Source organism: Fukomys damarensis, unplaced genomic scaffold (genome assembly GCF_012274545.1).
Source record: "Fukomys damarensis isolate Sample0158 unplaced genomic scaffold, DMR_v1.0_HiC HiC_scaffold_36, whole genome shotgun sequence".
In the NCBI taxonomy this organism is placed as follows: domain Eukaryota; kingdom Metazoa; phylum Chordata; class Mammalia; order Rodentia; family Bathyergidae; genus Fukomys; species Fukomys damarensis.
Window position 1 is genome coordinate 47,226,763 of NW_022900948.1, and position 27,488 is coordinate 47,254,250.

Genomic DNA, 27,488 nt, shown 5'->3' on the forward strand with positions numbered 1-27,488 from the left:
AAAAAAAAAAAAAAAAAAAAAAGCCAGATGCTCTTGTGTGGGATGGGCATGTGGCTTTTGCGGAAGTATTTACTGCTGGGACACAGCTGGAAAGTGATGGTTTCCTGGCTGAGGCACAAGACAGAGCCTGGGCCCGAGAGAGGCCCCAAATCCTTCCCACCCCATCAGCGTGGCACCAAGCAGGTGCCCCCAGCCACGTTCCCTGGAGCAGCGGTACAGCCAGCAGGTTCTGGGCGGAGCCCCCCCTAATCTACAGTGACCTGCAGCATGATTTAGGGAAATGTATTCTGTTTGAACAGAGTCGGTCCTGCAGGCAGCTCAGACCAGTGCCTCTCAAAGTGGGGCCCATGGCGACCGGCAGCCAGAAGTGTGTGCTCCTGGGTCCCACCGGATCTTTGGGGCAAGCCCTGAGTTATAAGGGACTTGGCTCTGGAAAGGGGGCGTCCCCTCCAACACCGCAGGGACAGCCTGACACTCACTTTCCAACCCCACCAGCCTGGGGGCAGATGAGCCAGTAACTCCCAGCCCAGGAGACTGTCAAGGAGAGGCATGGCGGCCACACTCCTTGGTTACCTGCTTCTGAACACCCTTGCTGAGGCCTGACCTGAGAGAATCACTTTGCAGAGGCAGCACGGGAGGTGGCCCACGGACTCAGAACAGCGGCGACAGCATCTCAGCAGCAGCAGCAGCAGCTAATGATCAAATGGAGACCAGGATGGAGCCAGGCTAGACAGGAAGAGGCGCACGTCACCGGTGCACAAGCTCATTGGCTGAGAGGAGCCACGCCCCCACATCCCTGCAGGCCACAACCCAGGTGTCGGACCCTGCCCTACAGGAAGGATGTCACTCGGGGTCACCAGGGTGGGAAGTGAGCCCAGCATGTCAGGGTCTGAAATCTAAGAGCTGGTGACATTCAGCTCAGCTACCCCTCAAGCTGGCCCCCGCCACGTCCTCGCCTCCCTATGGGGACAGCTGTCCACAGCCAAGCCCCTCGCAGCGGCAGCTGGTGGGCAGCACTGGGGCCAGTGCTGTGACTCAAGCGCTGCCAGTGTCTGGGGACAGTGCAGTCACACGTGGGTCACATGCAGTGGAGGGGCCAGGTCACGCTGAAGCAGACGTCCGTGTTCAGTGGAAACGGTGAACTTGGTATACTGAAAAAAGGCTAAAAACAGCCTCTGTTACACAGGAACAAAACACTTTACGACACCCCTTTCGTGGGTGTGACACTTAAGTGTGCAGCACGCCTGCGGACGTTTAAGACACAGCAATGTGTCTTAAAAAGGTGCACTGAATTTCACCAAAGGTGGCACTGAATTTCAGAGGGCCTGGTGTTCTGGAATCTTTATCATAGGTTTTCTGTTTACTGCTTTTTATCTTTTCATCAACATTTGTCCAATTATATACATGGGGAGAAAAAAAATGACACTGGAAGAGTACGTGCAGATACAAGAAGTGATTTTATTGCAATATACCGCAGCTAAAGTGGTCTGGGGGAGAACAGGACACATTTCGGACTTGGTACGACTTTGAGGGGACCCACAGAGGGTGACAAATGGGAGGATGAATCTGGTGGGGGAGGGGAAACAGAATCACATGACCTAGGCCGAGTCCACAGGGCCTCGCAGGACCGTTCTCCCGTCCAGCATTTCGCGCAAGAAGAGGCACACAGCGGTCACGGTGCCTGCGGGCATCCTGGCCTCGAGAGTCCCTGAGCCAGGCTTTTCTTTGGCAAGAGTGCGACTTGTTTTCTGGGGAGATGTGGGGAGTCAGCCTTGGTGGTGGTGTTATTCCCGGGGCGCTGCAAGTGCGTCCCACGGGGCTCCGCCCGCTCCCCACGGTGGAGGCAGGGGCCTGGTAGGAGGGCACATTTCACAGTACAGGGGCTGCTGGCCGGCCTGGGTCCACCATCCACGCGAGGCCCAGTGGGAACTGCAGCAGTCTGAGCTCCAGAGCAGCCAACGCCCGCGTCCTGGACACCCGCAGGCACAAACCCAATTGCTTCTGCATCTCCCAGAGTTCATTGCACATTTCTCCACCTGCGCACAAGGCATGTGGGGCACGGCATGGTTTCAGCTCAGTGTCTGCAAGACAGAAATCTGTACCACGAACACACTCTGCGACGGTCACACCACGCAGGACGCAGTCGGTCCTTTGCACGTGTGTGTGTGTTCAGATCAAGTCCGCAGAGCCGGGTGACGGGACTCGGGGGCAGATTCCCCGCAGCCAAGAACGAGCACCGGGAGGCTCCACGCCCGCTGGGAGGGGAGGTGGCAGCTCTTACGAGGTCCTTGGCAAAGACTCGGCTCCCAGTTGGCACCCAGGGGAAGGAGGCCCGGAGGAGGAGCAGGGCCAGTCAATCCCATGTTGCCTTCTATGAGATCTTCAGACATAGCACCACAAGAGAAGTGTAAAAAATCAGCACCAAGTTTCACTTAATTATCATCTACACAACATGTGGTTCCGGGCCTGGGCTCTGCAGAAAGGAAAATGGAAAAAGGAAGCAAGCAAAATGCACCGAAGCCTGCATCTTAGTCTAAGTGCACATACAGAGAGCAGAGTATCGGATTCCTCCCCATAGGAAAAAAAAAATTAAAGTCCAGATTGGAAAAAAAAAAACTGGCCTGGAAAAGGGGTCTGGCCTTGCTTTTATTGGGCAGCATGGCTTCTTGTGGACCTGGGAAAATTTCCAACTTGTTGCATATTCTTGTCAGGGTGGGGCAGGGTGGGGCATCCTGCTTCTAGAGAATGGGGTCCACCCAGAGTGGACGCTGTTACCACATCCAGCCGTCCTCCCTGCGGGGTCCTGAGGCTGGGTTTCCACGCACGATTGAAAGTCAGGCACACTTAACATTTATAACAATACAATACAAATATTTACTTAAAACTTACAAAACATAAGCACCTTTAATCCATCGGAAAGGCACACGCAGAATGACATTTGGCCTCTACATGGATCGTGTGGAGGGTGGTTAAAAACAGGCTTTGGCGACCTTTACAAGGCTGGCCTTGGCACATTTTCTGAAGGTCAGGGGAAATACACATCTTCAAGTTGAATTAAAAAGAAGTGATACCCAAATACTGCCACCCCACCCCCACCCCCGCCCACTGTCCACCATGCGGTCCGGCAGCGGATCCGGCGAGCGAGGGGCCAGGGCAGCAGCTGGCTTCCTCCCTGTGGTGTGTGGTGTAGACGCAATGTGGGTGTGGCCCGCTAGGTCATGTGATTCGGCTCCAGGGGGGTTGGCTCGCTCCCAGGCTTCTTTCCAGAGCGCAGGGTCGGTCGGGCACCTCGGGGTGCAGGGCGCAGATAAAGTCATGTGGGAGGGGCTCGAGAAACTGCCGTCCCCAGCGTGACAGCGCTTGTACGACACTCACAAAGGGCGTGCTGAGGTCATGAGGTTGCTCGGGAGACCAGGGTGCTGCGGCGGCTCCTAGCCCATGAAGCAAGCCTGCCCCACTTCAAATCCGAATTTCTGTGCCGCGTCGCCGAAGTCGTTGAACATGATGTCCACGATGGGCACCTGCTCCACTTTGGGGGTGTCTATCTCCAGCACCGTCTTCTGGTAGCCTTTCCTGGCCTGGAAGGGGGAGACAGGCGGAGGTGGTTAGGATCCAGGGCGTCCTGGGGGTAGCCAGCCACCATCACAGCCTCCTGTCCCTGCCCACCCACATCACCTGCTTCACCCCCATGGACATCCGAAGCTGCCCGCACAGTCCGGGTGGGGCGTGGAAACAGGCCTCAGAAGGGTCCCTCCCTCCCGGCCCTGTGGACACCCCCAAGCTACTGGGCCCAGGGCAGCTGACATGGTTTATACGCAGACATCTCCCAAGAGCCTCGTGGGATTATAGGCGGGGTTTCTGGAAGGTGACTCTATGGGTGGGAGTGCTATGGCTGGCTTGTTAGGAGGCGGGGCCTGAGATGGTTCAGCTCCTTCCCTGGCTCTTCCCTTTCCTCTCTGCTTCCTGTTCGCCATGCCCTGAGCCCCTTTCCTTTCCCAAGCCCTTCTGCCTTGCCGCCAGCCAGGCAAGGATGGAGACTTCTAAAACATAACCCAAAAGGAACCTCTCACTAAAGCCGGGGGTGTCAGTATTCTGTCCCAGAGATGGGAAAGTGCCTTAGAGACCAGCCCTGTCAGGGCAGCTACAGAACCAGGATCAACACGAGGGGCTCCTCGTTCCAAAGTGGGGAATGACAAGGTGGTTGACGCAGACCCCTTAATGAGGCCGGCATGGTCCTGGGAAGCAGGATGCAGCCCCCAGTAGGGTGAGCAGACTTCCGGAGAGGCTCTTCCTCTTGGTCCCATGTCCCAGACCCAGGGAGGAAGGTGCACCATTGCTCTGGTCCCCAAAGCAACCCAAGTCAGCTCCAAGTGTTTGGGACACAGCAACAAGGCTGACCTGCCCGTGCCGCCCAGTCAACTTCTCCGGGAAAAGGGCCCCCAAAATCCACAACTTTCCCTTGGGACACCCACAGACCACATGTCCTAGACCGGAACCAGATTCGCTCTGAGCCGGGTGTGAGTAGGGTCTCCCTCCGGCACCCCGTCCCTGCAGGTGTCCTCCAGGGTTCCCTCCAATGGGCACTGTGGCTGGGATGCAGCTGGCAAGGGCCCCACAGGACTGTGAGGCCAGTCCTGACTCTGCCTTGGTCAGTCCCGGGCCGGGAGGGGACACAGTCCTCAGGGCCTGTCCCCCGTGCAGAGGACTGAGTGTGTTCCCAAATGCACACTGGAACCCTGACGGGACCCACCAGTGATGGACGGTAGGAGGCAATCAGATTAGAGGGTGCAGCCCCCAGGAGCAGACTGCCCTCACAGAGTGGCCGTAGCAAGGTCCGTTGCCCTCTCTGTGCCACTTGCAGACGCAGGACTAGACAGCTGCCTGCGACCCGGAAGAGGCCGTCATCAGGACCCGACCCTGCTGGTGCCTGCCCTCCCACTGCCCACCTGTGGAGCCGCGCACAGTGAGTGCCCACGGTCTGCCAGCTGCCCGGGCCATGGACACTTCTCATGGAGCCTAAGAGGACCACAGAGGCCCTGAGCCAGGACTGCCCAGCCCTGATGCACCCAAATCCCTGACCCTCAAACTGGGGTGGTAGCCTAGTCCTGCTTCTCCTAAGCCGCTGAAGTTTGGGTTACTTTGTTACCAACAACAGATAATAAATACACTTCCTGTGCCTCTTTTTTCCCCAGAGGACGTAGAGAAGTTCACAGAAGAGGGGTGAGGACGCAGAGCCACAATGGGCCCTCCTGGCATCTGCTGTGGGAGTGTGTCCAGCCCTCTCTCCTTCACACGCTCCCACCCCAACCTTCCCAAAGCCCACCCGGTAAGAGCTCCCCGCACACTACAGCCGGGCCTGGAGCAGAGGGTACAAAGCGGGGTGAGGACTCAGAGAATGGGAGCCCCCACCTGCCCCGGGGACTTGCCTCCCAAGTTCTAGGGTGGGATTCAGAGCCTGCACTTTTAAAATCCAGACATCTAGGGCCATGCTGCTATTAGCGGTAAGAAAGCTGAGAAGCTGTCGGAAGGACCTCGCTGGCAGGTGGCCCAGCACCCCCATGGCACAAATGCTAAGCATCCTGGGCAGGGCACGCAGAGCCTCGGGGGCCCCCTCTAGTCCTTGGGTCTACCCCCAGTGATAGCCACGGCACTCCACCCAGGAGAGGGAAGCAGAGACCGACTGGCCCACGCCTGCAGCTGCACACAGCACCCTCCAAGGACCCCCAGCCACGGGAAAGCCAGTGAGGAAGAGGCAGACACCACTCTGCCGTACAAGCACCGCCCCCTTGGGCTCTGCTCCCTCACCTGATCCTACCAGGCTATCAGACGCCACCACTGCCTGGCCCTCACCGGGCTGGACTGTAGTGGGGTCTCAGGGAGCCGAGTGTTCTCAGTGACAGGTAGCCTGGCCCGATCTCCAACCTGGGGTGGGAGCCCCGAGGCCTTCGTGGCTGCAGCAGTGGCCTCTCCCCTGCCCCAGGCCAGGCAGCCTCTGCTGAGCCAGCAGGTAATGGTGCTGGATTTATGGGGCCCCTCTGCTCCAATTATCGGAGCACTCGGAAAGGAGCCTATCTGCAGCAGGCCTCAGCCTGCAGCTTCGTTACCCCGTTATTCCCGAAGCATAAATAACCATTAAGGCTCGCACGGCCCCCTGGGGGGGCACAACACTGTGCAAACAGTGGGATTTATGTGGCAGGCCACCTCGCCCTCTTGCCTGTGATTTGTGCCCCTACAGGGCCGGCCGTTCAGCAGCCCTGTCACTCAGGCTGGCAGTCAAAGGAGTCCAGCCTCACAACTCCAATTTCTGGAGCTGTTACTGCGAAATGAATCAAGCAGGCTCCCGGTGTTGGCCTTTGAGCAACAAAACAGGAAGGCCGTGACCTCCCCAAGAGAGGCGGGACACCTAGGGGCTCAGGGCCGGTGGCACTGCAGGCCCAGGCGGCGCTGCTGCTCGCTGACCCGTGTCACTCGGCCCCACCTCCCTGTGCCCCCCGCCCCCGTCTGCCCTTTCCACCGATGTTCGCCAGCTTCCTGGGAACCAAGCTTCTCCAGCAGGGCTGTTCTCCCGAGTCCTTCCCTCCCCACCCTCTCTGCGGTGGAACTTTTCTTCCCAGAAGTAAAAACGGGAGGGAGCCACCACTCCTGCCCCTGTCTAGCACCCAGTTTGCATGCGCCTGACCTCTGCTTCCCAAGAGCTCGAAGGACCTGGGCGGGCGGGGAGGGGTCTGCGTGATGGGGGCGGTTCTGGACCAGCACACACCGAGACAGCCTAGCTACGCCAGGGGCCATCCATAGTGGTGGGGACACCGGCAAGCAGCAGGAGCCACAAGGGGACAGGGGACAGTGCCCAAGTGATGCCCGAGGCCGAGAGCACGGGGTCCACTGACCCAGAAGGCTGGACGCTAGGCATGGGGCAGGGTCTGAGGCAGATTCTCTCAGGGCAGAAGAGAATGGGGCCCCACGTCGGGGGTACCAGTATGGGGCTCAGCGGGGCTTCTTGTGACGCCACCCTCCAGCCGCTAAGAGGCCACACAGGAGCACATGTCCAACAACTTCCACAGGCCTGGACGCTGGTGACAGTCACATTCTAACATCTCCAGAACACCAGGACACACCCAGACCTCGGTGACCAGGCTGGGAGAAGGACGCATGTGTCCATGGGAGGTGACAGTACAGAGGCCCTAAAGATCCGGAAGTGAGGGGCGGCCCCAGGTGGACGCTCACCGCGCAGCCGTCTGTCAGGGCGCGGATGTAGGGGTTGTTGTCATAAGACATCTCCTCGTCATTGGAGCCCAGGAAGCGCATGGCCTTGTCATAGCTGCCCGTGGCGGCATCCTGCCAGGCCACTGACTGGTAGCAGTGGTAGGTGATGTTCTGGTGAGCGGAGGCACTGAGCAGCCTCAGGAAGGTCATCTGCACCACGCCCACGGGGTTGCCCTCTGCGTCCACGTAGGAGAGCTGCGGGCAGGACGAGGGTGGGCTCAGCAGGGCGGGACACAGCCTGGCCCTCCCCTCCTCCGAGAATACCCTCCCAGCCCAAGGCAGCTGATGAAAGGCCACTGGATGCATAGATCACAGCCTCAGAGTGTAGAGGCCCGGGGCCACCTGGCCCTGAGCCACCCGGTGTTCCCGGTGCTCCTCCTCCCTTTCTGCCAGCCGGCACCTGCCAGCGTCAGAGGAGCCCCCTGGCCCCCTGCCCCCCACCAGGTCTGAATGCTCGGAACATGTAGGATGCACTGGGCACTGTTCTCGGAAACACACATCGCATGGAGACAGGCTTCATGGGGCTCTGCCCTCCATCCCTGGCTCTGGGTGCCAGCACCCAGCTGGGAGTGACACTGGGCTCCCCACGGGGAACCCAGAGGGGAAGAGGCAGGAGGAAGCTCTCTGGGGCCTCCAGGCGTCCACGCCCCTCCCTGCCCCAATAGCCCCGCCTTCTCCTGTGGCCCCCGAGCCTTCGTGGGCTTCTCTCTCTGGGCCCAGATGCTCCCTACTCTGCAGCAGTGCTGCCCACGGATGCCACCCCGTGCCAGGCCCTGCTCCTGGCGAGGACGCTGCTAAGGAGACACTAAGAAGGCGCCCTCCTCTGTAGCACCCTGAGCCTTCTTGCGTCCCTCCACACCAGCACTGGTCCTCATCTGGGCTGTCTCCTGCCTTGTGTGCCACCCCTCCTCAACCCTGAGCACAATGAGGGCAAGGGGGCACGTATGCCCGACGCCAGCCACGGAAGGTGCTTGGTGGACATGGAAAGCTCTGTGAGGCCCAGCCAGCCATGGGGAGTGAGTTGGGACCCCGGGGGTGACAGGCAGGAAGACAGCACAGGGTCGGGGCTATGTGGATGGCTGGGGATCCCCGCTGGAGGCACAGGGCGCTCCAGGATGGCACCCAGCACGGCCGCCCCTCCCCTCCCCAGGTGGGTGCAAGCAGCTGAGCACCTGCAGACCCCCGTGCCGCACAGGTAGTCCGGTTCTGGCTCTGTGACCCTTGCTGGGGGGCCCCATCTGCCACAAGCCCAGTGGCGGCACGGGGAAGGACAAGGTGCCACGGGCTGGGTCCCCAACACCGGGCTGCTCTGCTCTGCCAGGCCAGGCTGGCACAGGGCACCCTGGGAGGTGGGCCTTAATTTCTGCACCCCCTGAAGGGGGTTTGGGACGTACAGGGGCTCCCGGGACCAGTGCTGGCATGGGGTGGGTGTGAAAGGCGGGGCCTGCCCAGTCAGCAAAATCACAAGGCACGGAGGGGACCCCACTTCTCGACACCAGTGCAGCGGGACACGCTGGGTCCCCAAGGTACAAGCAAACCCCACACCCTCACGGACAGTGACGGTGGACCGCAGCGTCAGACCTGCGGACAAAAACCGAGTACCAACCAGTATCTGGGCCATCGGCGCTCCTGGGTAACTGTGACTGACTCAAGAGGAGGCATGCGGGGAGGGGCTGCACACAGAAGGACCTAGGCCAGCTCGTGCCCCGGTCTGGAGCCCTGGAAGGGGCCTCTGCTGCACCACTGTGTGGCCTGGCTCTGGCAGCCAGCTCAGACCAAGACTGAGTCCTCCGGGGCAGAGGCCACCTTCCATCTCGATGCACTGATATTCGGAGCCAGACACAAGTGGGGAGCAGACCCCACATCAGGGGGCCGCCCTGGGCCACCCTGCACCTCTGCCTGTGTTACCTGTCTGGGAAACAGGACAAGCAAGGCGGGGTGGCCAGGCAGGCTGACAACTGGACACGCTGGTGTCACTTCACTGCCTCAGAGTGGACACCAGGCTGGGGTTGGGAGGCCTCCCTGTGGCCCAGGACAACACGACGGGACGGAGGCAGGGCTAGTGTAGGTGGTGACAGCCAAGGCTGGCCACCTCCCTGACCGGAGGCTCCTCCAGCCAGGGGCTCCTTCCTACCGGACCCCTTAGGCCCAATGTCCCCAACTCCTGTCCTAACAGGCCCTGTCCACGGGCCCACCCTCCCCCCGAGAGCTGGCCCGGCAGCCCTTCTGTGTGCCAGTGTCTGCTCTGAAGACAGCATCAGGTGGAAGGGAGGAAGGGCGGGAGGAGAGGGGACAGGCGCCTGCGTCCACAGGAAGGGACAGCGGGGAAGCTCTGGAGAAACGGCCGAGGCGAGCACAGGCCGTCAGCACCAGGGCAGGAGCTAGGGTATTAGCATCCCACAAGGAGGGCGAGCCCCAAGCCGAAGGGACGAGGACTTCAGGGGCAGGTGGCAAAGGCAGCTGGGAGCCATGGCTGTGAACCCTTGGGGGAGGTGGCCTCTGCGTCGGCCAGAGAGGCGGGGCTGGAGGAAATGACCATGGGCTGATGTCCTCGGAGTGGCCTCTCGGACAGGCACAGGGGACGGGGCCGAGCCCAGCAGGGGACCTGGAACTGTTTATCCCAGAGGCCCGAATTGCTGCACGCTGCAGGTAAACTGCATTGTGGCCACAGCCCCTGGCCTTGCAGGATGAGGCTCAGACTGGCTCCGGTCAGCACCAGCCAGAGGGCTGTGTCCTGTCTACACAGCCATGGAGGATGACAGAGAACCACACGGCTGGTTGGCAGCCACAGCCCTGGCCCGGGGGGACCTGAGCGAATGCCCAGTAGGCGCTTAGACGACTCTTGTTCTTTAAGACAAGCGCCTGCTCCTGCCACCAGCCACCCCTGATGGCCTCCTGCCCTTGATGCCCCTGACTACGGTGCCCCTGCAGCTGGCTGGGCTGCCGTCCCTGGCCTGTTGCCGCTGCCCCAAGTCTCAGGGACCATCTTCCTGCTGCCACGCCTGCGAGTGGCCACAGGGCCACAGGAGAAGCACCAGGCTGGCTGAGGCCTGCTGTCACGTGTGGTGGAGTGATGTGGCCAAAGGGGCAAGAGCAGGCGTGGCCCGGTGTCGGTGGCAAGTGGGCCATGCAGAGCTGAGAGCCAGGCCGAGCCGTAGCGAGCAGCACAGGGCGGCCACTTACCAGGGAGCCACGCTTGTACTGACTATACCAGGTAGAGGGCCGCTCTTTGGGCCAGCGGGCCATTTTACTCTGCAAGATAGGAGACGGGTGCCTTTAAAGTGACAACCGCAGGGGACAGAGGGGCCACCTTACCAGTTTACCGCGCTTGAATTCACTGAACCAGGAACCCGGGTTTTCTTTGGGCCAAGAAGTGATCCTGGCCTACACACAGCATAGGCGCGGTGGGAGGGAGAGAAACAGAAAAGGAGAGGGTTACTTCCCGGCTTCCACCGAGACGCCCTGGTGCCCTGGTCCCTGCATCCTGCTAAGGTACCTTCCGCCCTGAGACAAAGGGTCCCACAGGGTGACGATGGTTCCGGGCCCTCCCGGAGCCAGGCCGGGTGACAGGGTGACAGCAAGGCCACCTGTAGAACCAGGGCAGGCGCAGGGGGGAGCAACAATGCTAAGAGCCATCATTACTGCGGGGCCAGGCTGTGTGGACCTCTTGCCATCTCCACCCCGGGGGCATGGTGCACATCCGTGGCCTCTACCTGGGGTGTGTGTGTGTGTGTGTGTGTGTGTGTGTGTGCATGTGTGTGTGGTGTGCATGTGTGTGGCAGGGCCTTATCCGGAGTTCTATGGCCTGGGGGTCTTTAGAGCTGTCAGCTGCTCTGCTGGGACAAGCAGAGTCTGCTGGAATGACAGGGCCAAGCTGACCCCTCTGTCACAGCCTCTGTCTGCCCGGGTCCCTCCTGGGGCTTATTCCATTCAGGACCAGCCAGCTGCATGGGCTCAGGGAAGCAGAGGACAGAGGGAAATGTCTGACCATGGCCCTCCCTGTGCACTGTAGGTGTGGGGTGACAGCCTGGAGGCTCTGGAGCCCTGCCTGGCCTGGGGGAAGCCTCTGTTTGGGAGCCAGGCCCAACGGCTCCTGGAAGCAGGCAGAGACCCGAATCCCCATCTGCAGAGCCCGGCCGTCTCCTCAGAGTGGGGCAAGTGAGGGACAGCCAGGAGAGGTGGCCGCCGGAGGAAGGGGCACCAGCCCGATGCCCACTACAGCCCCCACCCTCGCTCCTTCTCCAGATCCGCCATCTTCAAAGCCACGCCGTGCACACCCAGGGTCACGTCACGTCCCCTGGGCCAGAGTGCAGCACACGCTGGTTTTGCCCCAGATGTCTGTTTCAAACGCGCTCCAGCTCCCAGGAGGCCCAGCGCCACCAGAGAGCAGCAGGGCTGAGGCCCTGGCCCAGCCTGCAGGTGCCCTGCTGGTCCACACACATGGAAGAGAGCGAGGAGCTGGGGTGTGCTGGGGGGGCCACGTGAGAGCCCCGGTGGGATGCTGTGAATGCTAGCAGTGGCTCCCCAGGAAACCCCTGGACTAGGGGTTCTGTCCTGAGAATCATCCTTCGGGAGGCCACCTGCAGAGGACGGAGTGACCAGATGGAGGAGAAATGTCCTTGCTAGCTGAATTCTGTTCTGGGCCTCCGGAGAGATGGAAGGAAAGGAGGATGGAGGCCTTGGACTTGAACTCTCTGGAGAGCTCATCAGGACGGAAACCGTCAGGCTGGCCAGGGGACGGATCCGGGGACAGGAGCCCACAAATCTGTCCTCTCCTGCTGCTGCCTGACCCAAGGAGTTTACAGCCTGACTTAGGGGCTAAGGGGGCTGGGCCTGGGGGAGAGCAGGGCTGCTCCCTGTCTGGTAGGAAACTACTCCCTGGGTGACAGGCTATGTGGACACTGCAGCCGGAAGCCGGACCCACAGGAGCCCGTGTGACCCCTGGAAGCCAGGGCCATGACAGCCAGCAGCTGCGGGTGAGGTGTGTTGTGGGGGGCGTCTGTCTACATGCTTCGACTGGGATCTCCGTCACCTTCTCGGTTAGCGACAGAGAGATCTCGTCCTCGCGCCCTGACCTGGCATGCACGTGCCACATGCACACCCACATGCACACTCACGCACACACTCACACATCCAGCCACATGAGCACAGATCTCTAGCTGAGCAGTGGGGTCTGAGAAGACCACTCCACTCTTTAGGTGACGTTGCCCAAGATTCCTACAAGTCAGAGCCCAGCCCCTTGCCCCCAGATTCTTTACTCAACAGACTTGAAAACAATGTGCTGGGCTGGGGGCCTGGAGCAAATCTCCAGGGTATGAGGGGAACCAAGAATTCAGGCCCCAGCAGCTTTCAGGAAATGCGTTTGGGTCACTTTCTGATCCTTCCCATGGCTCTGGGTCAGCCCGGCTAGGAGGCGAGCTGCTCTCCAGGGAGAGGCTGCGGCCCCAGGGGCAGAAGAACTCAGAGGGGCGGTGGTGACAACGGTGACAACACCCAGCGGCTGCCTGGTCCCTGCACAGCCCAGGCCCAGCTCCAGCAGCGCCCTAGCCAATCTCATAAACGACATAAGGTCTCGGGAAGAAGGCTCTTGGGGCAAACACAAACGGCTCCTGGCTGTGAGCCTTAATGAAAGCTGTACACTCAAACGCGGAGCCCTGGCCCAGCCCCTCGAGGGGTGGTACTCACCCCCTCGGACTTCTTGTCGGGGAAGACACAGGTTGACCCTCCGGCCGTGAAGTTGCAGTAGACTTTGAAGGAGTCCCGGGAGCAGCCCTGGTTGGGGTCCACCCAGTATTCACCTGCATCACAGGGGCGGGGGAGTCAGAGAGCTGCTCCCAGGGCGGCTCAGAGCCGGGGAACTGCAGTCCGGCATTTACATGCACGTGGCCGGGGACCGGAAGCCATCGGCCCGGCCTCCCAGGGCTCACTTCCCTGCGCTTGACCCATAAACGCAGCCATTGCAGGAAGCAGCTGAGTAGGGGCCTGGGAACCGGGGCAGGGTGGGGACAGATAAGCAGACAGCACTCAGAACGAACACCGGAAGCTCATGCACCTGGGGTCCGAGTCTACCAGAACCTGACATCCCCCGGGCTCGGCAGGACCTCCCAGGGGAAGAGCAGCTAATGTGATCTTGTTCCACAGGTGCCTGGCGTGGTGACTGAGACACCAGACTGAGGGGCACTGTACGGCAGCCCGGCCTTCGGAGAATCCAGTGTGGATCCTGACCGACCCGTGCCCGGCTGGCCGAGCGCCAGGCCAAGGCCATTTAACCCCTGCCCATTTGCCTCTGCCCTCTCACTCACAGAAGTTCTTGTCCCGTCTTATAGATCAGGGACAGCGGGTCAGGAAGGTACAGCTAAGGTGAGATCAAAACCAGGTCTGCTTGGCCACAAAGCCCAGCCTCTTTCCCCGGCCTTCCCAGACCACATCACCGCCCCTCCGCGGGCCACGGAGACAGCCCTTGGGCAGTGTAGGTGGGGAGGTGGCTCTGCCCAACAGGCCGCAGGCACTTGCGGGCTCCACACGCCTCACCGTCCGGGAAGTCAGGGTGGCAGAGCTGCAGGTCCTTGCAGGTGCGCGCCGGGTTCTGCTGAGTGCCCAACGGCCGCTTCATCTGCTCGATCTCCAACTTCAGCGAGTTCAGCGAGCCGAAGATCTCCTCCATGCCGTCCGCATAGTCCATGTAGCTCTCGCCCGCCCCATCGTCCAGCAGCTGGCTGGCGTCGATGTTCCTCCGCATCCGCGAGGCCTGGATGGGCAGGGGCTGGATGACCTCGCCTGGGGGGCCCTGGGAGCAGGAGGGCAGCGGTGGGTGGGTCAGGCCGGACCGGAGGCCCTCCTCACCCTTGCCTGTCACTCTGTCCTCAGCGGGCCCAGAGGTCGGGCCTTGGGGGTGACCGGAGCGCCCTTCCGGACTCTGCCACTCAGCTGGGGCTGGACGCAGTGGGGTCACATAAATGCTGCAGATGCAGGGGTTCACTTCCGGGGGGCTCCGCTGCCACAGGATGGGGTCCAGTGGGCAACAACCTCAGGGGGCTCCTGAAGGGCGCTCACTGCACCCCAGCTCACCACGAGCTTCATCCCACACCCGGGGCCTTAGCTAGTGTCCCCCAGCCCCTACAAACATATACACACACACATGTACACACACACATGTACACGTATGACTGCACGCGTGCATGTACCCACAGGCACACGAGTACACACATGTGTGAACACACAAATGCACACTGAAACAGACGAGCAAAGACATTCACGCACACATGCACACACGTTCTCTCCCTCCCACCACCCTTTCTGGGCCAGGTCAGCCTGTGAGGCCGGTGTGAACAGGTCTGGGGACACCTCTCCCGGTCGGGCCCTCCAGACAGATGCCCCTCGATTCTCCCAGCACCCCCTCTTCCATGGCTACTCACGGGGGGGCCGGGGAGTCCTGGCTGGCCCGCCTCGCCCTTCGGGCCGGTGGGACCCTGGGGAGAGAGAAGCCGCGCTTGGTCACCATGGGGGCCAGAGGGGCCAGAGGTGGACCCTGAGCTCCAGGATGGTCCTGGAGCCTGCGGGCGAGGGGCATGGCTGAGGCAGGGCCTCTTCTCTCCTGAAGGGCTGGGGGCACTGAGAGGGTGGCGCCCTCCAGGGCAGGCAGCACAGTCCACACGTCCCACTACGGGAGCAACAGGGGCACGAAAGAGTGCTCAGCTCCGTTAGCCACTCCCGCTGTCACAGCGGCTGGGACGTGTGCCCAGCCTAGACGGCCTTCGATACCTGACACACACTGAGTACACAAAGCAGAATGACACCTGTCACTTGCGTGGCACTGGGTGGGACAGAAGGACACTGTGAAGAGTGGAGAGGGTCAGGCACAGAAAGACAAACAGGGCCTGCTCTCTCCCATCAGGAGGTGCGGGAGGCTGAGCAGGGGAGAAAGAAGGAAGAGGAGTCGGACAGCAGGAACCACCCGGAGCCGCTGGGCAGCAGGCCAAGACTACTGCAGCTCACAGCCCTACCACATGCCTTCTGAATGACAGGCACACAGTAGCGATAACAAGATTGGAGCGTCTGTGGCCCGGATGTGTCAGAAGACACCGCATCCAGGTACCGAAATATTGCCCTGTGCCCCAGAAATGCATACAGTTATCACAGTTAATCAAAGAGGTAAAAAACATTTAAGGAGATAGAAATGCTAACTATCTGGCTTGACCATTTCACACTGTAGACATGAATCACATTATCAAGCTTGGCCCTGTAAATCTGCACAGCTGATATAATTTTTAAAACGAGCAAGTGGAACGACGTAATTTTTGTTTTTCAAAAAATATATGAAGTGAGCAATAAAAAACATCAATAATGCGTGAGAGACAGGAGGGGCCAGGCAGGATGCCCCACTCGGGTGTGTGGGGGGTGTCCTGTCCCAGGGGACGCCGTCCCACCTGCCCGTCCGGCAGAGTCACTTACCGAGGAGCCTTTAGCACCTTTAGGCCCTGGTGGACCCTGTGGGGAGTGGAGACCAGTGTCAGCCAGGCCTTTACAGCCCGCTCCCCCAGCCCGACACAGTGGGACAGCAGCCCGGGCCACAGGGGCCACGTGAGCCTGGGGCTGGACGCAGAGCTGGGTTGGGGTGAGTTGAGGCTCGGGGGATCGGGGACGCCCTTGAAATACGGTGTCCACTGAAACATGAGGGAGACTCGGTCTGGGGTACAGAGGATGTGGCCTTGCTCATGCGCTCCCACAGGCATCCCACGGCCCCTCCAGCCTCCCCCACCCCATCCAGAACCCCCAACCCACTTCCTCCCTTCTGTGACCTGGAACCAAAACCCGCCCAGGACCATCCTGCTTGGTCTCATGTCCAGGTGCGATTCTGGAGATGGCCACCCCATCCCACCCTCCTAGGGCCCCTCCCAGATACACACCGGCAGGCCAGGGGGTCCCGGGGGCCCGATCGGGCCAGAAGGACCAGTGATACCCTGCAAAGGAACGGAAAGCAGAGGTGAGTGCCTCGTGGGCAGGGAGGAAGGGGAAGGTGCCCCCTCCTGTGCCCGGCCAGCCACGTCCCCTCAGTCCCCTCCCCAAGGCCTCCAGGTTCAGCAGCAGCCTCTCCGCTCTGGGCCTTGGATGACCTGAATATCGGCCACCAGGCTAACATCCCCAGGTCCACCACCCTGATGCCTGGGTGCCTGCAGCATTTCAGCAACCCAGACGGGGGACACTGAAGTTGACCTTCTCCACACCTTATTGGGGAACAGGAACGGTCACCCCAACATCCTGTTCTGGCTTGGGCCCCATGTCTGCTCCTTCCTGTGCTGTTCCCCCAGGGACAAGCTCCCAATGCCCAGGCTGCCCTGTCCCAACCAGCCTCTAAGAGCACCCTGCAAGTCCTTGGTGCTGCAGCCTCCAAGTGGCACCCCAACCCGGGCCCTCCCCACGGAGCCCATGCCTGGCCGATGCAGTGACTCAGCTTGCGATGACCTCTGGCACCCTGGGACCCCCAGACACTTCTCCCTGGGGGTCAGGCTAAGAGCCAGGGCACCAAAGCCGGAAGCTCAACCTCACTCAGGAACAGGCACAGGGACAGGGCGCTGTCCACTTTCCACATCCCACGGTCCTCCAGTCTGGCCTTAGAGAAGACGTGGTCTACCAACACCGTGGCCAGGATGACAGTGGAGCCGGACGTGGAGAGGATAGGTCTAATGGAGGGGCTTTCTTTCAGCAGTGAGGATCCTGGGTGTCTAACTCTTGTCACTGCTGAGCCTCTAGGCACAGAACCATCTGGGCCAAGGGTGCAATCAGGGCCACAGACTCTGTACTGTGAGTCCCAGGACTCCTGTGGCCGCCTGCTCTGCCCCAGCCCCTCATCTGTGGGCCCAGGGTGCTCAGAAGGGGGCACTGCCGCAGTGAGATGGGCACCCTGTGTGCCTCCAGCCATGTCACCCCTTCCAGGACCCGGCTCCCCTCCGCCTCGCCCTAGCAGCAGCTGCAGGACGAGGCTGCCAACCGTGGAGAGCCAGCCTCAGTGGGGTCCAGGGAAGTGCGGACTCTGCATGGGCCCTGGCAGGTGGCGAAGGGCAGAGGGGCGCTTGGGTGAGCCACATCCCCAGCAGTCCATCTGCCCCTGGGTGCTATAGAGGGAGAAGCTTCCGGGGCAGCGCCAGCTCACGCACCTGCTCTCCTTTCGGGCCAGACGAGCCCTGGGGGCCGGGGAGACCTCGGTCGCCCTTTTCGCCCTGTTCCCCAGGTGGGCCGATGAGTCCAATCAGGCCTGGATGACCCTGTGGGAAAGACAGGCGTGAGAGCGACACCAGGCAGGAGCTGCAGCGAGCTGATGCTTGGCACTTGTGCATCCTGTCTGTGCCCCACCGCCCACTCTGGGTGCTTGTCCCATGAACCCCCAGGGAACGCCGAGGGCCCAGCCTCCCTGCAGGGCCCGGCAGCGCTGTGATGTCCCAGAGCGGAGGGCAGCGAGACCACACAGCCTCCTCCAGACACTGCTGTCCAGCTCATCTGATGTTTGTCGAAAAACCAATAGAAGCAGGGAAAAAATCAGCACCAATTAGTAAAGCGTGGGGCTTTGCCTCTGGGGAGCTCTGGTGCAGCCTGCAGCTCTGGTGCACCCCCCTGTGGGAGGGTAGGGCGCAGAGGACACATGGCTCTGGTCCAGAGCAAGGACCCCATGACCCAGCTGGAAGGTCTCCTGGGTGCTGTGACCGCTTCGGGCTGCAGATCAACAGCTCAAGTTCCCTGGAACAAAGCCCTGTGGGCCCACTCACCTTTTCACCTTTGGGTCCAGAGTCTCCTTTGAGGCCAGGAAGTCCTGGGGGACCCTGCAGGAGGAGGTGGAGGGATCAGAGCCAGAGCCCCAGGGTTCCCAGCGCCGCGGCCCCTCACAAAGCACCAGGGACACCACTCACCATGGGGCCGGGTGGCCCATCCGGGCCTGGGGATCCGGGGAGACCCTGCTCGCCCTGAAACACAAAGACCCTCGGCGTGAGCCCACACCCACGTCTGCTCCCAGCCTCCACCCTCCCAGGCCTGCCTGGGCCCTCACCACAGGGCCGGGGATCCCGCGCAGGCCGTCAGGCCCAGGCTTCCCGGGGGCCCCCTGTGGGCCGATGGGGCCAGTCTTCCCAGGAGGGCCTTCCAAGCCTGCCTCTCCCTGCAGAGAAAGGACCACACACTCAGGCAGGACCCCCACTCAGAAACCCCAGTGCCCTGGAGACGTCCCCACGCCAGGCTTCCCGGGCTCCCGCCCTCCTTAGCACCCTGCGCCCACCAAGGCCCCCTGTGCCCATCCTATCCTGCAGTCCCGCCAACCACTGCCAGGCCCCTGGCTGACTGCCCGGGTCACGGTCCTCCCTCAGCCACCACCCCATTAGAGGTCCAAGGCCTCTGCCCCTCCCTTTCACAGAAGTCTCGGGAGTCTGAGTCCTGCACCCTCAGCCACGCCCGCAGTGACGATGGACCCCCATCTGCTAGACCACCCACTGCCACCCTCACGAGGGTCAGGGCATCCCCGCTGTCATGCCAGCCCTCCTGAGGTCCACACATGGCCAAGGCCTGGTCGAGAAGTCCTCACCTTGGCTCCTTTCTCTCCCTGTCTGCCTTCGGGGCCCACAGGACCTGGGGGGCCCTGGAACAAACGAGAACCAGGTGGTGAGTTGGCCAGGGAGGGGCGGGGACAGGGTCAGGGTCCCGAGGGAAAAGAGAAGGGGCCTCCAGGAAGCGGCCAACCTGGACGAAGGCCTTGGCGCACCCAGAGTCCCAGAACCCTGGTTGCCGGCCAGGCCCCGGGTCAGTGCGGGAGATGCGCTGGCCGCCCCGAGTGCTGGGGTGCTGGTCCTTCCTCAGGCTGGCCTCCAAGTGTCCCAACTGGGGCAGCTCCAGCAAGTGACTGGAGGATTCAGGACGAAAAGCTCCCTGACCCGCATTCCAACTTTTTGGGAGGGTCTGGCCCAGGAAAGGGACACCCTTAGCTCTGTAGGTGTCCTCCAGAGATGGATCTACGCACAGTGTGAGCCCTCAGGCCCAGGACTGGTGACAAGGTAGGAAGCCAGGAGCACCCAGCCCAACCCAGCATCTCTTCCTTCCTACGTGGGAGGCACTCAGGGCCAGCGGAGGGCACAGGGCTATGTGCATGGGGTGCTCTCGGGCCCACTCACCCGCTTTCCCGGGGGCCCGGACGGACCAGGCTCACCAGTGGGGCCGGGGGATCCCTGGTATGGAAAAAGAACGGAGTTAGTGATGGGTCTGCAGGGTGGAGACTCACTAAAGCTGCATGGGGGCAGCCCAGTTCTCTGGCTCGCACAGCCTCTGAGAGCCCCAGCTGGTTCTGCATGAGGTCCTGAAGCCTAGACTGCCTCTTAGCGAGTGGCTGTGTTTGGAGAACTTCCTGTCACGTGGGCCTTGCTGCCCCACACAGTGACTGGCCCCAACCCACCAGGTCCCTCAAGGGAGCCACTGTCAGCATTACCGGTGGCACAGGTGGGATCTGGTGCCACGCTGAGGGCTCCGGCCAGGCGGTGAGGGGCCAGGGACGGCCACCAGGGACCCCGGCCCCAGAGCTGTGTCCTGAGCCCCCGCTCTGCACCCAGGTGCATTCTGGTCAGTGGCAGGGGCCGCGTGTCCTGGGATCCCTGCTTTGGTCTGAGTGCCCCCACCACGCAGGCCGGAATCTGACAGAACCGTGATGGGGCAGGAGGGGCTGAGCTCTCAGGGGGAATCAGGATGTACAAGCTCTGCCTGGGGGGACAAAGGCCATTATCAAGGGGGGAGTGGGATGCAGGGGGACTTGGCCCAAGTTCCTCCCTCGACCCTTGCCTTTTGCCATGCTACAGCCCCTCAATCTTGGGCTTCCTGGCCTCCATGGCTCCGAGCCATGAAAACTTCTGCTGTCCAAAATTTCTCCCCGCTGTGGCCTTTTGTTATAGCAGCAGAAAAAAAGACCAAGACAGTCAACCAGCAGCAACATGGGTGCAAGAAAGGGAGACCCTGAGACCAGGGGTTGCTTCCAAGCAGAGCACTGCCCTGGGGCCCCGTGGGGTGGGTTGATGCCTGTGTCGCGTGGAAGGCGAAAGGTGTGCCATGTCCTCCGTCCCAGGGCAGGGCTGAGGCCCACCAGGCAGACACGTGGGCGAGTCCTGACACTCAGAGCTTTTGGGGGTTGGGGCAAACCCCCAGAGCCACATGCAAAGTCACTGCTAGCACCAGACACGCCTTCTTTTTTCTTTCTGTCCAGTTCTCACCAGACCTCGGGGGATTCACGAGGCCCTTCTCAGGAAGAAGTCACCACAGTAAGGGAACGGGATTTGGGTTTCTCCAAAGTGAATCCAGCCAGCTGCAAAACCCCAAGATGCACAGGTGCTTCACATGGGGACTCACCGTCTGTCCAGGTTCACCGTCATCTCCTTTGTCACCAGGGGGACCGTCCTGACCCTGGGGGGAGCAAAGCCAGTTCCTTCCTGCTCCCAGACAGGACCCCGAGTTCACCCCCAGCCCCAGCACACCCTCAATCCTTCCTGGAAATAAACATGGCCAGTGCAGGCACTGGGCCCACGCACGGGGCAGACAATGGGGAATGCGGTGCCCGGAAGAACGCATCCAGAAGAAATCAGCAGGGAGAGAGGAAAAGACGGGGCTGGCAACAGAGAGCAGGGGCTTCGGGGGCAGAGGGCTGCAGGGACTGGGGGATAGGCAGCCCTCTTAAGCACCTACCGTAGGGCCAGGCTCTCCAGGGGGGCCAGGATCACCAGGAAAACCCACAGGGCCCTGGAGAGGAGAGAGGGACAGGCCTGGGCCCTGAGCAGCGTGACCACACCCTGCTCAGCCCAGCACTGTCTGGGACAACACCTGCCCACCACCTGGCCCCAGGACTAGGACGGTCCCGATACCAGGCCCCTCCCCCAGGAGGCCCTCTCCTGCCTGTGCATTCACCCCAGGAGCCCTAGCTGTGGCCACAGCCTGCGCCCAGGCTTCCAGATGGGAGCTCGAAGAAGTCCCTGGTGCAGAGTCCAGGCAGGCCAGGCAGGCCAGACAGGTGTGGCAACCCGGCCCCTGCCCCCCGCCCTCGAGTCTCACAGCGCCTCCCCGCCGCCTCTTCCACGCTGCCCCTAGCTTGGTCTGAGGTTGTTATGCAAACCCCAAGATCCTAGGACCCAGCAGGCTGCACAGTCATGGAGTGGGGCTCTGCTACTCACAGGGCTGCCCTTGGGGCCATCATCTCCGGGAGGGCCTTTGGGTCCAGGGGGTCCGGCAGCTCCCGAGGGACCGGCCTCGCCCTTTTCTCCTCTTTCTCCTTTAGGTCCCTGGAGGAGAAGAGGCAAGGTCAGGTCCCGAAGCCCCCACACACTTGCCCAGGCCCTGGCCTAAGGGGCCTCCCAGGGTCCCTGTGCCATGGACAGCCCTGCCCAGCACTGGTTGAGTCCACAGAGACTCAGAGGGCCAGAGAGGCCACCGCCCTCATTTCCTGCAGGTGCCACCCGTGTGCAGCCTTCCAGCCCGGAGCCCCTGGCTTCCTGGGGCCCTGCACGGTGAGGCTGTGCTTGTAGGGCAGCAGGAAAGGGCCTGGGTGTGCACGCACTCAGCCCCACCCTTGGATCACACTTCTGTGGCTTCTGTTGGCCTCGTGGGGTAACAATGTCCATTTCACAGAAGCGGGTGCTGAGGGACGGGGCCCCTGCGATCCAGCCACGTCTGTGTCCTGCTGGGTCCCAGCCCCCCAGGGCCCACACACTCACCAGAGGACCTCCTTCTCCCGGAAGGCCAGGCTCTCCAGCTTCACCAGGCTCCCCCTGGGGAGACAAGCGGGTGTCACCAGGGGTCCCTGGACAGCTGGAGCAGCTGCCAGCAGTGCCCAAATCCCTGCAGGGCAGGCCCGTGAGGAAGGGCCCAGGGCGAGGGCATGTGGGGGGCACCGGAGGGCTGTCGGGCTGTGAGGGGCACTATGGGAAGGCTGGTACAGGTGGGGGAGTGACAGGCTTGGCAAAGGAGCACAGATTACAGGCAGGGGAGCCACACGTCACCCTTGGGGACGCAGACAGGGAAGGGCGGTGGGTGTCGGCACGGGTGGGGCTCCTCTCCATCTCCCCACCCAAGCATCAAGCGGCTGTCAGCGCCAGAGAGCTGCACACTCAGGGAACCCGGGCCGGCCATGTCCTCCTTCCCTCCAGGGTGTGTGCTCTGGGCACTGGTGTGGACTCAAGCCTCCATGTCACACCCTGAGCACACACACGTGCACACACATACATCCATACACGGGTGCGGGCCCGCCATGCACCCTCAGCTGCCTCCAGGCCCAAGCTCCAGGTTCTCGAAGACTGCACAGTCAGGGGCGTGAAAAGTCAGGGGCTGCTTGAGCAGAGACTGCAGGCCCAGCCCCTTGGCTGCTCCCGAGATGGTGGGGACACTGGGGTAGCACCCAGAGTCGGGTTCTGCTAAAGGGCCATCATGGATGGACAGCCAGAGAGCCCGGTTCAGCTCAGGAAGGTCTACTTCCCAGTCGCCAAACACAATGGGCAAAATCTGTCCTTGTAAAGTCCACACACCCACACAGGCACAGGTGCACACACGTGCTCTGCCACCACACGCCGGCGCTGTCACGGAGGAGGCCTACCTTCTCGCCCACTGCGCCCGGATTCCCGATTCCACCCGGAGGACCCTGAGGCCCATCAGCACCTGGAGCTCCTGAAGGTCCTCGGGGGCCAGGGGGACCAGGCGGGCCCTAGGAGGAGAGGCCATGAGCCCAGAGGAGATGCAAATCCCCCGAGAATGGAAACGGCAGCCAAAGCCAGGTCCTGCGGCCCAGCAGCACCTACCATCTGGCCCACGTCTCCGGTCTCGCCCTTCTCGCCCGCAGGTCCCGGCAGGCCCTGCGAACGGGAGAGTGCGGTGAGGCACCGCCCTGGCGCATGCGCACACGCTCACCCGCACCTCCAGGGTGCCCCCGAACGCGCTCCCACAAGCTCCAAGTCTACTCTAGCACGGGGGCGCGCCGCGATTCTAGGCTCAGAAAGAGCTGGAGGAAGTCATTTGAGAAGGATGCAAAGATTTATGGACACGGGTGTTTATGGCAGTGTCCCATAAAACAATAAACCTAATGAGCCAGCAGCCGGGAGATGTCTGGATAAGTTATGTCCCCAGCATATGCTGAAATGCTATGTGGTAACTAAAAATCGTGTCTTCCAAAATAAATAAAGTCACGGGTCCAGAGAATACTTCACGACATTCAACATGCCTCATAATACGAAGGAGAGGCTGGGTACACAGCGTCTGTCCGGCATACGACGCGACTTGGATTTGGCAAACACCTAATACAATCACCTGCGCGACTATGCAAACACATGCATTTAACGAGGTGCGGTGTGCACAGCCGTGATTTCGAGGTGGACTCTGGTTTCCTTCCCTTACAACTGATCCGCATTTCCTAAGCTTCTAGGACGCACGCAGAGACACCAGGTGTGTCTGGACTCCCGAGAGCTGCCGGCACTCCCACTTCCTGCCACCCTGCCTGTTTCCCCATTCTTAAAAGAGAGGTACAGCCAGGGATTTAGCTCAGTGGTGCTGCCACCTGCCTCACAAGCGCAAGGTCCCGAGTTCGAACCCCAGTACCAAAACAAGAGAGGTGCAGCTGGCCCGGCAAAATACAGGCGCCTCTGCAGCAGCCCCACAGTTACCTGCAGTCCCACTGGCCCTGGAGGCCCAGGGAAACCTCTCGAACCTTCGTCCCCTTTCTGCCCGAAGAGGCCTTGCTGGCCACGGGGGCCCGGCTCCCCGTCTGCACCCTGCAGGGACAGAATTGAGTGCAGGTGAGGCCTGCAGAAGCTGGAAGAGCTGGGCCCAGCTGGGGTTACCAGGAGAGATACTCACAGAGGGGCCTGGCTGTCCGATGGGGCCTTGAGGACCCGTGGGCCCAGGGGGACCCTGAGGGAACAAAGAGACGCAGGTTGCTTCCCGAGTTGGAGATGCGGCAGAGTCCCCAAGTGTGTGGCTCGTGCACACTGAGTTGGCCGCGGCAGGGAGGTGACTCACCGCCACGCTGTCCACAGCCTGTGTGGCCCCCGTACCTGGCAGCCGCCACAGCCTGCGTTGCCCCTACCTGCTCGCCTTTGTCTCCCTTGCTTCCTTTCTGTCCCGGCTCTCCGATCTCTCCCTAGGGGCAGAGGAGACAGGTGTTGTTAGTCACTCAGCTACCGCAAGTGTTTCGCATTGGTCCCATCTGTTTGTGTGATTTCCTCTTGCACACAGGGGCGCGGCAGCCCGAGCTGTGGATCTGACACTACACAGGGGCGCCACGATGCGGAAAGCTAGACTGAAACTGCCTCCTGTGATTTGCAAACGGGACCCAACCTCACAGCATAACAAGGGGCCGCTTGGCCACCGCGCTCCCCAAGCAGGTATTAGGACCTTCTCCTGCCTCCCAACCTGGAGACGGAAGGCATTCTCAGAGGTGACAAGGTCAGAGAGGACACCCTCGAGCTGTCGTCAGTGAAGATTAAGAAGACAGAGGAGTCCTGCTGTCTTCATTAAACAGAGTCTAAAATACCAGCCCGGCAGTAATCGCACCAGATTATAAAGTACACTCCTAATGAAACAGAGCCTTGGTAATTCGAGGGAAGGCATTTGAAAAGAGATATTGAGCAAAACCTCGTTAAATCCAGCTCGGCAGATGCAGAATTTGAAATGATTCAGAAAGGAGCGGAGAGCAATGTTCTTTTCTCTGGCTGCTCACACACCAGTCCTGGGCATCGCCAAGACCAAGAGAACAGGGTGGTTCCTGAGGCCCTCCAGCAGGCTCACTGCTGATTATTTCTGTGCTGCTTCTCGCCAGGCCCACTGGTAGCAGGGTCCCCCATCCTCCAAGTCCCCGCACCCGTGGGTGCCCTGTTATTTAGGACCCCCGCTTCTCACCCAGCTGCCTCCTGGCCCCACGGCCTGCTTACCTTATCTCCGTCTTCACCAGGGGGACCCACAGGGCCAGCTGGGCCCGGAAGCCCCACGGGACCCTGGAGCCCATCTCGGCCAGCCGGGCCTTGGGGGCCTTTCTCACCCTAGAGAGCACAGAAGAGCCCTGGTCAGCTGAAGCTTCACCCAGCTCTATCCTGCCACCAGCTCACCACACATTAGCAAGGGGTGCTCGACACACAGGGGAAACCAAGGCAAAGCCAGCATGCCCGTGTGGGATCATCCTCACCAGTGACCGCGAGCCCAGCGGAATGACCAGGGCGGCCTGCGCTCCAGCTGCACCAGCTGCATCACACTTTCCCTGTTCTGTAAACGCCCTGCACACACACACACACACACACACACACACACACACGTAGATGTGCATACACACGTATGTACCTTAGCAGACAAGCACAGGAGCGTGCACACATAGACGTGCACTCAAGTACACACATACCTGCACACGTAAGGCAAGCATCACAAGCAGGCACATACACAGGTAATGCACACCCAAGCACACACGCGGAACACAGGCACAGACACGCCCCTCATGTCCACTGTCCCCAGGACTCTTCCTGGTGGTCGCAGTCACCCCCAGGTCCTTGCTAAGCTCACTTTTAGCAGCCACACCCTCCCCCAGTGAGGGACGCGCTCCTTCCCGCCGTGGAAGTACAGGGCAGCGGGGAGGGCAGGGATGGAGATGCAGCCCAGCATCTGCTCCGGAGGAGGAGCGGTCCTGGCCTCTCCTTCCCATGCTTCAGACTTGGCTCCTACAGATAGAAACATCCACCCCAGAGAAGCCCGAACCCGCCGGGCAGTGCGGGCTGTCAGCGGGGCTCCCGTCCTACACGACTCTCAGGCCGGAGTGCTGGGTGAGCCCTGGCCCCTCCTGGCCTTTCCGCCTCTGCAGCTGCTCTGGACAGCACAGCTTTTGCAGGGCTCCTGCTTCAATATTTACTCGCTGGAAATGAGGAGCCAAACTGACTCCAACCCGGCCTGCTGTTTCTATGTGTACAGAGCACCCGAGGCACAAGAACCCAACCGAACGCTTCCTGGGGGCCTCGCTGCAAGGGGTCAGATGCCATCGAATGGCCCAGCATGTGAGAAGTGTGAGAAGGGATTCTCAGGGGCGTGGATGTCCCCAACCGGGACCTACAGCTCAGGGAAACAACTGGAGTGTCTTTTCACCAGTGAGCAGCTGAGCCCACCCCCCCCCCCGCCCCGCACACAGGAAGTGACACGGCGCTGACGCCACGCAGCCGGCACCGCCAGGCCCAGAGCTGCCTTGGTGCCACCAGCCTGGCCCCATACGCAGGCTCCTGACATCTGAGCTAAGGAAGGACCCAGAGTGGGAGTGGTTTGTGCTGCTCTGAGAAGGCAGCGTGGTGGGCAGGACACTGTGTGGCCGGAGCCAGGAACGGACCGGGCAGGGCATGGTCCCACCAGATGGTGTTGTGCCAGTGTGAGGGGCATGCGCCCCACGGACACAGCAGGCTGGGTTTGTGGTGGGGAGGGGCAGACAGGCTGCTTTGGGGGACAGATGGGGTACACTTGGGGATCCAGCAGAGGGGCCCCACAGCCGGCAGGGTTCAGGCCCTGAGGGGGCCGCCCCAGACCCGTGTACCCCTACCTCCACGCCTGCACCCACAACCACACGGGGCTGCCTTCCAGCATCACCCGGCTGGGGGAGCAGGGGCAGGAGCTGCGGGAGGACAGTCGCACAGGCGCTGGCCTGCCCACTACGGCCGGGCCCACCTGGTCAGTCAGAGCCCCGGAAATGGCCCACGGGACACCTAGGGGCCCCCACCCCAAGCCGTACTCACCGGGGCCCCTTTCTCTCCAGCTGGCCCTGGTGGTCCCTGAGGTCCGGGTCTCCCTGGAATGCCAATGGGCCCAGCAGCGCCAGCAGGGCCTCTCTCCCCCGGTGATCCCTGTGAGGGGGCAAGAAAGTGTTCAGGTTCCAAGGCTCTTCAGCTGCACCTCTAAGAGCTCCCAAAAGCACCAGCTGATCACACCACTCCCCCCACCCCCAGAGTCCTCAGTGGCTCCCTATGGCCACGCGGTCTAGCACTCAGACTCCTGTCACCCGGCGTCTTGTCAGTTCTCCTCCCATGGTCCCATCTCACCCATGCACCCATACCCCAGCATCTGGAACAGGGCCTCCTCATGCCTGTGTCCACTGGGCCCCCAGCAGCTGCACCCCTCTTCCCTTAGGGTCCACTTGCCTGCGGCTCACCCCACTATGCGTCTGCACCCTGCAGACTTTCTGGAGGAGGCCTCGGCCCCAGATCCTGGCC

The 27,488-nt window shown here is 61.6% G+C and overlaps 1 protein-coding gene and 1 long non-coding RNA gene across 3 annotated transcripts in view; both read right to left on the bottom strand.

The window, feature by feature from the left end:
* LOC104851647 overlaps positions 1 to 670 on the bottom strand; it is a 6,713-nt gene extending 6,043 nt beyond the window's left edge. Inside the window, exon 1 of the long non-coding RNA XR_777260.2 lies at positions 605 to 670. This is a non-coding gene — a long non-coding RNA (uncharacterized LOC104851647). The remainder of the gene's footprint in view (positions 1 to 604) is intronic.
* Positions 671 to 1,444: 774 nt separating this feature from the next.
* Col5a1 (collagen type V alpha 1 chain) overlaps positions 1,445 to 27,488 on the bottom strand; it is a 97,828-nt gene continuing 71,784 nt past the window's right edge. The window contains exons 42-66 of one of the 2 annotated variants that reach the window (XM_033759283.1): positions 27,015 to 27,122; positions 25,188 to 25,295; positions 24,344 to 24,397; positions 24,115 to 24,168; positions 23,922 to 24,029; positions 23,064 to 23,117; positions 22,862 to 22,969; positions 21,987 to 22,040; positions 21,447 to 21,554; positions 20,965 to 21,018; positions 20,632 to 20,685; positions 19,413 to 19,466; positions 18,830 to 18,883; positions 18,302 to 18,409; positions 18,165 to 18,218; positions 18,024 to 18,077; positions 17,418 to 17,525; positions 16,170 to 16,223; positions 15,715 to 15,750; positions 14,679 to 14,732; positions 13,795 to 14,050; positions 12,949 to 13,061; positions 10,447 to 10,515; positions 7,225 to 7,458; positions 1,445 to 3,578 (exon numbers count right to left, since the gene is read on the bottom strand). In XM_033759283.1, the coding sequence (XP_033615174.1) occupies positions 3,432 to 3,578; positions 7,225 to 7,458; positions 10,447 to 10,515; positions 12,949 to 13,061; positions 13,795 to 14,050; positions 14,679 to 14,732; positions 15,715 to 15,750; positions 16,170 to 16,223; positions 17,418 to 17,525; positions 18,024 to 18,077; positions 18,165 to 18,218; positions 18,302 to 18,409; positions 18,830 to 18,883; positions 19,413 to 19,466; positions 20,632 to 20,685; positions 20,965 to 21,018; positions 21,447 to 21,554; positions 21,987 to 22,040; positions 22,862 to 22,969; positions 23,064 to 23,117; positions 23,922 to 24,029; positions 24,115 to 24,168; positions 24,344 to 24,397; positions 25,188 to 25,295; positions 27,015 to 27,122 (2,259 nt within the window). In that variant the 3' untranslated portion in view covers positions 1,445 to 3,431. Of the gene's footprint in view, positions 3,579 to 7,224; positions 7,459 to 10,446; positions 10,516 to 10,578; positions 10,648 to 12,948; positions 13,062 to 13,794; positions 14,051 to 14,678; positions 14,733 to 15,714; positions 15,751 to 16,169; positions 16,224 to 17,417; positions 17,526 to 18,023; positions 18,078 to 18,164; positions 18,219 to 18,301; positions 18,410 to 18,829; positions 18,884 to 19,412; positions 19,467 to 20,631; positions 20,686 to 20,964; positions 21,019 to 21,446; positions 21,555 to 21,986; positions 22,041 to 22,861; positions 22,970 to 23,063; positions 23,118 to 23,921; positions 24,030 to 24,114; positions 24,169 to 24,343; positions 24,398 to 25,187; positions 25,296 to 27,014; positions 27,123 to 27,488 lie in introns of both variants that reach the window. The other variant, XM_033759282.1, reaches the window with a different exon arrangement.